Below are 12,224 nucleotides of genomic sequence, written 5' to 3'. Positions count from 1 at the left end.
AGTAAACGTTTACGTTATCATAGTCATTAACAATCGAGATGTAAATCAGATTTATTATAACGAGTATTCCTTTAAATCCGCTGTCTGATCAGTTAATTAAGGATTAAAAAGAGGGTTAGGTCTCACAACTACGTCATAACATTTCCATTTATTTATTTTTACTTTGCCTTTCTTTTGATGGACTGTGTTCATATGTGATAGTTTTATTTGTATAGTTTTGTACATTTTCTGCACAATTTGGTAAAAAAAAAGAAATAAAAAGATCATGCTACTTAGCATTTGGTGCCTTATCGATAAGGATATAATGGCAAATATGACAATAATGTCATATATGAAAATACTGTATGTAGTGTAAATAATGCCACAGCAACACGAAGGCCAAATATTTTCTGTAGTATGTTTTTACTTTTTTCCTTATTTTGCGAACTGATCCAGCTTTATGGCTTTTTACAAGTTATGGAAATAGTAGCTTATGTATCTGTTTTATGTTCATTAAATTCAGATTTGCCTATAATTCACACTATTTTGTCTTTTTCTTAACACTGCAGAATCATCCACAGAAAGAAGTGTGCAGACTTACAAGCCTCATTGACCTTTGACTTGCAGGCAGTTTACAAATGCAAGGGATGTTGGTTTTGAAAGGCTGCTGTCAGGAATTAGATAATGTGGAAATATGTTTATTCATTCATTCATTTTCCTTCACTTAGTCCCTTTATTCATTACGGGTCGCCACAGTTGAATGAACCACCAACTTATCCAGCATATGTTTTACACAGCGGATGCCCTTGCAGCTTCAACCCAGTACTGGGAAACATCCATACAAACTTTCACACACATACATTACGGACAAATTAGTTAATCCAATTCACCTACACTGCATGTCCTTGGACTGTGGGGGAAACCGGAGCACCCGGAGGAAACCCACGCCAACACAGGGAGAACATCCACACAGAAACGCCAACTGGTCTAGCCGGGATACAAACCAGCAACCTTCTTGCTGTGAAGCAACAGTGCTAACCACTGAGCCACCCTGTCACCCTGAAATATGCTTCTAAAAGGGATAAAAGCTGTGCATTTTGTTTTCTACAAAATGTAATACGTTACTTATTTAGCTGTATGTGTGCAAATCAGTGCTAGAACAGATTGATCATTGACTCAAGCTGGCCTAAAGCCACAGGTGAGTTTCTGGCAGTCAAATTTTACTATACCACAGAAACACTATTGTTAAAAAGGGACATTGGATAACATTTCCCTTTTGTAGATTTGTTTTGTTTTGTAACTGTAGGTTTCTCCTGTGTCTGCCCGCTCAGACAAGTTGAAAAGAAAACTCAACCTGCTTTGTGTTTATTAGTGTTGATAGTGTATTTACTGTATGTGCCACAATTGACCTGTTTGAATTGTGTTGGTTTACAAATATGCCACTCCAGGCAATCTATGGACTCATCTTTTTGTAAATAGATAGCAAAGTGGCTAACATTGGTGTCTTTAATTTTTTTCCAGCATTTCATGGTGATTTTGAAATGCAGTTTGCTGTGTTCAGATGTAGACTCACAGAGAGGCTAAGTACTACAGTGTTTCTGCAGGTTTCACCAGGTAAAATTTAAGACTATATAAAACATTTATAATTATGAATGAATTATGAATTACCATTATGAATGAAAATTTAGACTTATACAGGGCTAAATGCTAAGGATTTTTTTCTTCGAATATCCTAGTAAGAAAAATATTTTTACTTGCCCTTTTAAAAATTATTTAAATTTTATTACATTTAATAATACAATAATAATTTAGTTTGAATATTTTTAAAATTAATTTTCAAATATATTTAATAACAAACCCCAATCCTTACCAAGAATAAAACAAAACATGTCTGTCAATTACTTCTGTCCACTATAATAATAATTTAATTATAAAAATATAGGTCAGGTCAGCATCCTCAGCAGTTAATAAATGGAGAACTTTTAAGCAAGTGTTACTGTAAGGAAAGTAATTGTAATTGAAAGTAAAAAGTTGTATCGAGATTGTTGGTTATTGTTAGGGTGTTAATGGCCAGATTGGGTAGCTATACATGAGAAAAGTTAAATTAACTTCATTGACCACACAACATTCCAGTAGATTAAAGACTTTGAAAGGCCTAAAATGTAGCTTTTGAGATTTAAGTCATTTTAAGACCCAGCGGACACCACATACTAGACCTGACTGTGTTTATTATACACTGCCAACCCTTCACACAACTCCTCAACTTTTCTGAGACTGTAATGTAATGATGTGCACCTTTTGTACAGCGACTTTGGAATGATAACTTTTGTGAAAAGCGCTATGGATTAGATTAGATTCAACTTTATTATCATTACACATATACTATATGAGACAATGAAATGCAGTTTAGGGCTAACCAGGAGTGCAATAGCAGCAAGTGCAGGATATAGGTGTAAGTCATAAAGTGCCATTATAGAAGAACTATGGTGATATTTACAGATGGGTGTACTATCAACATTATATACAGAGAGAATCAGCTGTGAACATACAAGTTAGTGAATACAAGTAAACATGAATATAATTGTATTAATATTATATTAATACAAGTATTATATTATACAAGTTATAATTGTATGATTGCTTGACTCAGAATGCAAGGAAAAATTCTAAGGGCTTCATTTTTTTGTGTAATATACCTTCAAGACTGAATATATATGAATCATTTCAGGCTTGACTGTATTATATTAAATAGTTATTAATATATTTGCGTTTCCCCCCTAAATTTTTTGTTTCTCCATTTGGTCACTCTTTATTTTAATGGCCCGTTTGTTGAACTTAAGTTACATTGCATCTACATGCCTACTAATTCTTATTAGATTATAAGACTGTTGGGTTAGGTTTAGTTTAAGTTGACATGTATTTGCTAAGTTTCTTATAGTCAGTTAAATGTCTGTTGAAGGAGCAGTATCAACAGATATTAAGCAGACAGTCTACTAATACTCAAATGGACCATCAAAATAAAGTGTTACCCGCCATTTTGTTCTGTGTGTCTTAAACTTAACTGACTAGAACTACCTGTGCTTTAAACAATTTAATTGCCCACCTTCCAACCAATCAGAAGCATGAAATAATAACAAATAATCATTGAATGATTGAATGAATTAATAAATATTGCTATGTTATACCCACTTTTGCGTCTTTCCATGAGGCAGACTATATTTCCATGAGATTGACTTCTGGGGCAAGTTGTAGCTGCCTTGTAATAATGCTTGAATTTTATGAATTTGTAAAACTATGTAGTACTATTGGCGACACGGTGGCTCCGTGGTTAGCAAAGTCGTCTCACAGCAAGAAGGTCACTGGTTTGAGTCCCGGCTGGGTCAGTTGACGTTTCTGTGTGGAGTTTGCATGTTCTTCCCGTGTTGGCGTGGGTTTCCTCCAGGTGCTCCGGTTTCCCCCACAGTCCACAGACATGTACTATAGGGGAATTGAATAAACTAAATTGGCCATAGTGTATGAATGTGAATGAGTGTATGGATGTTTCCCAGCACTGGGTTGCAGCTGGAAGGTTATCCACTGTGTAAAATATGCTGGATACTGGAATTTGGCAGTTCATTATGCTGTGGCAACCCCTGATGACTAAAGGGACTAAGCCTAAGGAAACTGAATAAATGAATGTGGTGCAATATAAGAGTGTAACAAATATTAGGAAATAATCATTATTTATTCGTAAAAGTTTATTTGAAGCCTTTTTTTTTGCATGATACAAAGATGACTTCAGAAAATTATAGTAAACATGCATAAACTAATATAAAAATCAATCATTTAAAATAATACAACAACTAGGAATGAGCATTTATTATTTGTTAGAGTTTATTAAAAGTTTTTTGCATAATGCAAAGATTGCACTTTAAAAAATAATTAAAAAAGAAACTCATAAACAAATGTATAAATCATTCAAAAAAATAAAATAAAAATACAACAACTGATACAAATAGGAACAGCTTAACGCTAATAAATGACCTGCTCTGTGCTTTCATAGAATACTTCAAATAACACAAAGAGTGAAAAAATCATACATTTCTGTAGACGTACTACTTATGTAATAACACTTCAATCACTGAATGAACAAATTAGAAAACCTACTTCATACACGTACTGGAACGGTGATTAAAGTAGATTTAAGATTTCTGTAAATGTGATGCCTCTATCATACTGATGTGTAACTAGAAGTTTAACCGCTTAAACCACAGGATATATAGCACTGGTGACAGCAATACACTGACATCTCTCTTACCATGCTTTATGAGATTATATTGACACAAACTAAAATATGCCCATTCGAATCCTAAAATGTTACGCCTTTTATAGTGGCTGTAAAAAACTAAACAATAGTCTGTTTCAATAAATGTTGGTCATATGGTAGGAATACAAGGTTTAGTGAGTTAAATCAGTAAATTCCTTTTGCTTTCAGTTCATCTTGCACTCGCTTCAGGTAGTCTGGATCTGGGTAACCATAACTGCAAATAACAGTAATTTAAAACTATTGTTAAAACAGGACTGGAATTAACAGGGCTCGGTCTGAGATTAGGTAAACACTTCAAAATGTTGACAACACCCAACATGTTTACTTACTGCGTGGGCCCTCCATCACGGGACGTCTTGTGGTGAATGTCATTCCAGGTCACTACATTGTTCTTGCCAGTGGTGGATGATCGACCAATAGTGAAAGTAAGTCGCTGGTCGAACGCCCTCTGCAAAAGCTTGAGTACATGAGTCCCTTCTGTTGAGTCAGGGAGGTATGCAATGCGGGACGCACCATGGTACGGCATGCCTGGGTTTGGGTGTTCGACCTATAGGGAGGGTCATTAAAAAGAGGTGTAACTGTTCTTTTGCTGAAAAACCTAAGAAAATGTTGTCATTTACTCACAAGACAACCTGTTTGAGTTTCTTTCTTCTGTTGGACGCAAAAAGATGTTTTTTGAAGAAAGTTGGAAACTAGTAGTCAGACATCTAAGCCGCATTTGGACACAACTGTCAGAATTTTCAGTTCTGTCATGCACCATGGAAGAGAAGCTGTTCCCGCAGTGTCCGAAATAAAGGAGTGCAAAAGCAAGAGTCTTTAGTCTCTGCATTCACCAAAGATGAATAAATGAATATTAGAAACTCATAGACCACTAAATATATTGAAGGGAATGTGGAGATAACATAAAAAAGTAATATTTTTATAAATCATTTATGAATAGAAATGTTTTTTTTTAACATAGACTTTTTCTCATATAAACAATAACCGATAAAACTACTTTTTTCTCATCTCGCGCGCACAGATCAGCTTGAACAACTCTGAAATGCATCACTTCTTGTTTACCTGTCGCAAAGGGTGTAGTCACACAAGTTCAAACACTTCAATGTATCCGCAGCTCAATTTGGATCCGAATTTTCCGCATACGGAGATGATCTTAACTCCACAACATTCCTGAACTACTCTCCATTGGAAATGAATGAATTCCGGTCTGTCGCTTGTCATGTGCAGTGGAAAGGAGGCTCTATAGTATTTGCTTTCCTACATTTGTTTTCCAACATTCTTTAAAATATCTTAATTTGTGTTCAACAGAAAAAAAAATCATAGAGGGTTAAAACCACTTAAAGGAGAGCTGATTTTGGGGTCAACTATCCCTAATGCGAACTTTAGAACAAGTATAGAACACATTAGTGAGCTCACCCCCTGCGATCCACTTGGTATATAGTAGGTGATGACGATCGTCCCGTATCCTTTATATCCAGGTAAACAGGATCTGTCCCGTGAGACTGTCATGGTTCCTCCTTTGGGTTGTGTCCCTGTGAGGCTGCCGTATATTTCTCCACATATCGGGCAGGCCGGCTTCAACTGAAAAGCTGTGTCCAAACAGTCTTTGCAAAACCTGTGCTGGCATTTAGTTAACACTGTGGATTCAGGCATCTTGATGGTTTCCAAGCAGATGGGACATGTCTCATCTTTGGCCTGGTCTGATGTTTTCTCATGTTTTGCAGGTTGAGTGCGAGGTGTGTCGTAGTGTGTCATTGTTCTACTTGGGGTTTGGTGCAGTGAATACCTTCTCCAGTCACTCCCTTTCAGACATGTGTCAAATCTTTCAAGGCTAATGAAGTCGCCAATTAGTTGCATTTGTTTTCTATCACTACTGAGATTGATTAAGAGTTCTGGAAACTCTGAAGAGCAAAATTCAAAAATATCTCGACGGTAATTGTGGTTCCTGATTTGCAGTCCAATTGCAATCTTTTGATACAGTGTTATAAACTCTTCTCGTGCAAATTGAGCATGAATGTTCTTACCAGTCTGAGGTGTAAAGGTCAGATAATTTTTGAATGTATTTATGGAAACTCCATGCCTTTTCTGGATCGCTTCAAATTCCTTTGATTTCTTTTCTTTGATGTACTGCATAACAGTGTCATCAACTTTAATTGGATCAAATACTGAAGGGTCGTTTTGAGCTGATCCCGGGCTTGCAGTGGTGTGACTGCTCATACTCATTTCCTGTTGCTTTGGATGCTTTGGTCTATTATGTGTTGTTTGTATCTTTATACACGACTTATAAAAATCTTTAATATCTTGGAACTTCCCGGTTGCAATTAAATAGTCTTCTTTCTGGGTAACTCGTATAGTCTTTCCATTCAGTATGCTGGTAACTGAATTTGGTGGCTGAAAGATGGCTGGATGAATCTTAAGCTCAACTTCAGTAAATATCTGAAATGAATGAGAAATTAACACAGTTTAGTAAATAACATGATTCATAATTTACTTGATAAATAAATGGTATAATACTAATACACTTTTGTAAGACTTTTATGATTTTGAAAAAACTTTAAATTTGACCATTTAACCATGGATTTGTTACAAATAAAACCTAAAAACTACAGTTATTGTACTGAAATTGTTTTGTTACTATTGTTGGGGGGGTCACGCATTACAACATGTTACTTTCAAAAATGAAGTAATAATATTTAAGTTACTTTTCAGATTAATTAATATGCTTTTCAAAAAAAAAATGGCTGAATTAAAATTAATGTAACCACATTGAATCACACTCAATAAGAAAATGAGCTCCCTGCAAGAACAGGCAAAAACAAAATGGCAGAGCATTGCATTTCTTTGATGGAGGTATTCTCATTATTTTGAACACAAGGAAGAAAAGGGAATTGCCCCATTGGACACTGATTTTACTGATATGATAAAACAAAAATTCAAAAGTAGCAAACACATTACTTTCAACTTTCATTAATCTGTATATAAGGCATGTATAGCATCAATGTATACCTTCTCAGAAGGTAGCATTATTCTTTTTTTTTTAAATGTTTTTTTTATTATTGGTAAATGAAGGTTATACAGTGTGTTGTTAAATGTAGAGCTCCTCTTTTTAAAACAAGAAGAATAGCATGCAAGTTCTGAAAGAGATCAAGCCTCAGCCAGGTTAGAAAAAGTAACTCAAAAGTAACGTAACGCATTACTTTCTATGAAAAGTAACGCAACTAGTTTCTTATTTGGGGAGTAACTCAATATTGTGATGCAACATTTTCTAAAGTCATTTGAACACTGTTTGTTACACTAAACCTAATTTGACCATGGTATTTTAAGCAAAACTGTCGTTACACAGACAATCAATGCTCCTAAATATATATTTTTACTGTAATAAGATCACGGGTTAAGAGCAGTGTAAAAAGTGAAAAATAAATAACGAGATTCTACTTCTTGCGTAGTTTGGTCATATACTGAATTAATCAACAATTTGAAAGAGTAAGTTTATCCCCTATCTAACGCCCCTGACGTTCAGTCCTTAAATGACGAGAAAAGAAAATAGAGTTGATAGGTTTTACCATGTTTAGCAGAAGGTTAACGATAATCTTACCTCTGGCAGGCTCATCATCTCGGTCTGTGCCTGTGCGTCATTTAGTTGTCAGGGAAATTAAAACAAGAAAACGAGACACCAACTACAGATTATACAGCCGTCGAGGAGCAAATGGCAGAAAGCGCGCATTGTTTTCAAATAAGCTGCCCAGGAAAAGCTAGTTTGTCTGGTCCAATGGTTCAGCGTAAACTTAAAACTCTAATATCACTGTTTGATTAAAAAGACTGTGCTGTGCGTCGGTTTCACTTTTGAAACCAGGAAGTCATGCGCAGTGTGTTCTTTGTGTTGCCAGATCCCACAACATTTTGCACACCAAAAGTCTTTTAAAACATTTTCATGTTTACTTTGTTCAGAGCTGTATCTTTTTTCAATTATTTTGCAGTTTTGCTACTTTTAATACTTCTGTTCTGTTTTATTTGGTGTCATTTTATTTGTAAATGTAAATTGTTAGCTCTTTGCATGATAAATTGTTTAAAATGTGAGCTATAAATAGTTCCCCCAAACTAACCATATCCCTATTTTGACCATAGGCTAATACAGTATTCAAAATACTACAAATAAACATAAAACTGCCAAAAGTGCATGTTTGCTACACTTTACATTGCAGCCACTGGTGATAATAAACTACATAAAACTACACAGTTTTTTTAAAAAGTGTAAACAAATGTGATCTATTTAAAGTTTAGATCTGAAGATAAGACATTTGAGGAAAATCTTCAAACACATCAAGGGCAGACATTTCAAAAGAAGTGGACCTTAACCTCGCCTAGCTGATTAAAAAACAAAACAAAACAATGTTTATAGTTTGGAATAAAACCCTCAATAATATGAGCTGATAGCCTATCAAAGTCCCCTCTGCTTTTATTTAGTGGTGTCCATCTGATTTATTTGCAGCAATTACAGACCAGTCTCATTTTAGAATCGTTTGCAAGACTATTTATTATTATGTTAACTTATTTTCATATTTTCTGTTTTATTTTAATTTTGTTTGTAATTTTTTCTTTTGTCGTAATTTTAGTTCACTTGAAACTTTCTTCAGTCAGCACACACACACACACACACACACACACACACACACACACACACACACACACACACACACACACACACACAATACATTATTGCAATAATGATCTAAAAAAATCTATTCAATCAATTTAATAAGTCAATCAATAAACAAATTAAAAAGTGCTCAGTCTATCTACATTCTGAAATGTCTTATTTTCTTGAATACACTTTAATGCACATGCTGTAGAAAACTTCTATGGTTCATTTTGTCTGGACTTACCAAAATAGCATAAATGTCCAACTAAGCATTTGTGAAACCTTTTTAACAATAAAGCAAAATAAATACATAAATAAAATAAACACACATTTTCACCACAAGAGGGGGATAGAGGTTCATTCAGATCAGATTCAGATATGAAGACAACATACACTCTCCGGCCACTTTATTAGGTACACCTGTCCAAATGCTTATTAACGCAAATTTCTAATCAGCCAATCACATGGCAGCAGCTTTACATATTTAGGCATGTATACATGGTAAAGACGATCTGCTGCAGTTTAAACCGAGTATCGGGTGGGGAAGAAAGGTGATTTAAGTGACTCAAATGTTAAAGCCAGAATTTGGCATCAACAACATGACAACATGGACTCATCCTGCTTTGCATCAACAGTTCAGGCTGGTGGTGGTGGTGGTGTAATGGAGTGAATGATATTTACTTGGCACACATTGGGCCCATTAGTACCAATTGAGCATTGTGTCAATGCCACAGCCTACCTGAGTATTGTTGCTGACCATGTCCATCCCTTTATGACCTCAGTGTACCCATCTTCTGATGGCTACTTCCAGCAGGATAATGCACCATCTCATAAAGCGCAAATCACCTCAGACTGGTTTCTTGAACATGACAATGAGTTCACTGTACTCAAATGGCCTCCATAGTCACCAGATCTCAATCCAATAGAGCAGCTTTGGGATGTGGTGGAATATTAGATTTGCATCATGGATGTGCAGCCGACAAATCTGCAGCAACTGTGAAATGCTTCCATGTCAATGTGGAACGAAACCTCTGAGGAATATTAGAAGTACCTTGTTGAATCTATGCCATGAAGAATTAAGGCAGTTCTGAAGGCAAAAGGGGTCCAACCTGGTACTAGTAAGGTGTACCTAATAAAGTGGCTGGTAAGTGTATCTTGGTAACACTTTATTTTAATGTGTTCTTGTTACTCTTGTTCACTGTAGTAATTACAAATGATTATATATTACTTCATGCAACTAAACCTACAGTATACTTAACGTAAAGTATGTGTAATGAATTAATATTGTGCAGTAGCTGAACAGTTACAACTGACACCTTAAAATAAAGTGTTACTGTGTCTTATTTACAACACAAATAATTTAAGTTCTGTTCTCGTACTCTCGTACTCGTACTAACCCTCATAAACATTGCTTGGTTTTTCCTGAGTAAAATAAATCTTCAACTGACAAGAGGGATCACTGAATCTGACCTGACCTGATCACTGACCTGAGGATCATTTTCCTCATCAGCACATTTGTTATGGACCGGTTATCCGTCCAGTACATTATCTGTAAAACATACAAGTCATTTACACTACACAATAGGTTTGCAATAGGTTCTAACATCCAATTTAATTGCAATAGTAAAGGTAGGCATATTTAAGTCATGTTATTTCTCTTTACATGTCAGCTTAAATTTAGATATATTGTTGTGTAATGTTTGTGACTCCAGTTGAAGTATAAGAAAAAACACCATATCAGCCCAGTTTGAAACCTCCTGCTGATCTACATTTCATCATAAAGTTCATTTGATTAATTAGATATAGTTCTAAAGATTTAAAATAACACTCAACCCAGAAAACTAACTCATAAGAAACATTATTAAAATAATCTTATAAATAAAATGAACCCAAATAAATAAAACAAAAATGTGGTTTATTGGGATTCAAATAAATGTATTTTTCATATTTGAATAAAACAATAATATATATATATATATATATATATATATATATATATATATATATATATATATATATATATATATATATATATATATATATATATATAAAACAAGTTTTTATAGTTAGAAGCTCAAAACATGTAAAAGATGAAAAACTCCTGACGTAGATGATTGGTTCTGTAACATGAACTAAATGTCCATATTCCCTTTTCCCTCAAAACTTTTTCTTTATCATATCCCATTAGATGCAAACCAGGGGTCCGTTCTTCGTACCTCGCTTAAATGATCTAAGATGATTTGGCAGATCCTGGATCTTTTAATCTTGATAACTGATCTCTCGCTAATTTGGTTCTTCAAACAAGTTTACGAATCAGATTAGAATGTCTGGATAAACTGATCTGAGATCGCTGCGTGTGTTATGAAGGACAGATCTATCGATCCTCGAAATCATGATCAGCAATGCAACGATTGGCTGACGGCATAGCAGCGTAATGACATCATCTGATTAATATTCAATTATCCATGTGAGCAAAATTACATCAAATTAGCAGTAAATGGTTTGTTAAATATGACACGCAAGAACTTTCCACATTTGTTGTGAGCTGCAGGCTTTACACTTTCATTTGTCAAGACAAGAGTATTCATCATGTATTTCAATGCAAATCAATGCATTTAGTTCTACATTTAGAAAAGATTTTCTTTATTAATGTAGCCGTTTTTTAATCGGTGTATAAAGAATAACTGGTTGTTTACAAAAGCATTTTGATATTGGTAAAGGTGTCTGCAACTTTTGTGAAGCATCAAATCACTGGCATATTAACTATCAAAACATGTTTATGACTGCATAAATGTATTATTGCTTAAAAAAAATCACATATTGTGCATTTCTATTATACACAATTTGTTCTAAAGCGATCTAAAAAGTTCATTTCAATAAGTTTTCTCTTTGCACCAGATGGCAGTCTTTGTACTTTCATTTCGAGGGTGCAGATTGCATACGTTTTATTAATATGTATAACTTTATTTATTTTATTAATGACTATAACTTTATATATATATTTAAAAATTATGTATTATTTTCCCAAGTGTATATAACTACTACTGTAAGAAAATATCAGAATTCGGTAAATACTTTCTGTATTATCTTTGCTTGAACTAAGCCGATCTAATCCTGTTTATATGAATTAAACCTGCTCCCGATCAGGTTTGACCTAGCAGAACTGTTGCCATGACAACAACTCTCGGATCAGCTTTGAAGAACGAAACGATCCTGGATCGTGTCAAATCGTCAATATCCAAATCCAGCTAACTGAGTAATCCACGTACGAAGAACGGACCCCAGAAAAAACAATCACCA

The 12,224-nt window shown here is 34.6% G+C and overlaps 1 protein-coding gene across 2 annotated transcripts; it reads right to left on the bottom strand.

Moving 5' to 3' along the window:
- Positions 1-3,834: 3,834 nt before the first annotated feature.
- On the bottom strand, positions 3,835-8,179 carry si:dkey-3h3.3. 2 transcript variants are annotated; one of them, XR_012405676.1, is made up of 4 exons: positions 7,881-8,179; positions 5,348-6,721; positions 4,615-5,108; positions 3,835-4,499 (listed from the first exon to the last, which is right to left on the bottom strand). XR_012405676.1 is itself a non-coding variant. In NM_001123062.1 (4 exons), the coding sequence occupies exons 1-4, from the start codon at positions 7,896-7,898 to the stop codon at positions 4,430-4,432; spliced, it is 1,326 nt and encodes a 441-aa protein (NP_001116534.1). In that variant the 5' UTR covers positions 7,899-8,119; the 3' UTR covers positions 3,859-4,429. The 2 variants fall into 2 exon arrangements, 1 of the variants encoding a protein (NP_001116534.1); NM_001123062.1 differs by having other exon boundaries at positions 3,859-4,499; positions 4,615-4,832; positions 5,702-6,721; positions 7,881-8,119.
- Between the last annotated feature and the right edge of the window lie 4,045 nt (positions 8,180-12,224).

Source organism: Danio rerio, chromosome 5, assembly GCF_049306965.1.
Source record: "Danio rerio strain Tuebingen ecotype United States chromosome 5, GRCz12tu, whole genome shotgun sequence".
NCBI classification, from domain to species: domain Eukaryota; kingdom Metazoa; phylum Chordata; class Actinopteri; order Cypriniformes; family Danionidae; genus Danio; species Danio rerio.
This window is presented reverse-complemented; position numbering and strand designations above follow the sequence as displayed.

Excerpts from the sequence above, each read along its gene's own strand:
- si:dkey-3h3.3 (NM_001123062.1), bottom strand. Across the intron at positions 4,833-5,701 it reads TACCAAGTGGATCGCAGGGG|GTCGAACACCCAAACCCAGG; the intron begins GTGAGCTCACTA and ends CCCTCCCTATAG. Across the intron at positions 4,500-4,614 it reads CGTGATGGAGGGCCCACGCA|TTATGGTTACCCAGATCCAG; the intron begins GTAAGTAAACAT and ends TGTTATTTGCAG.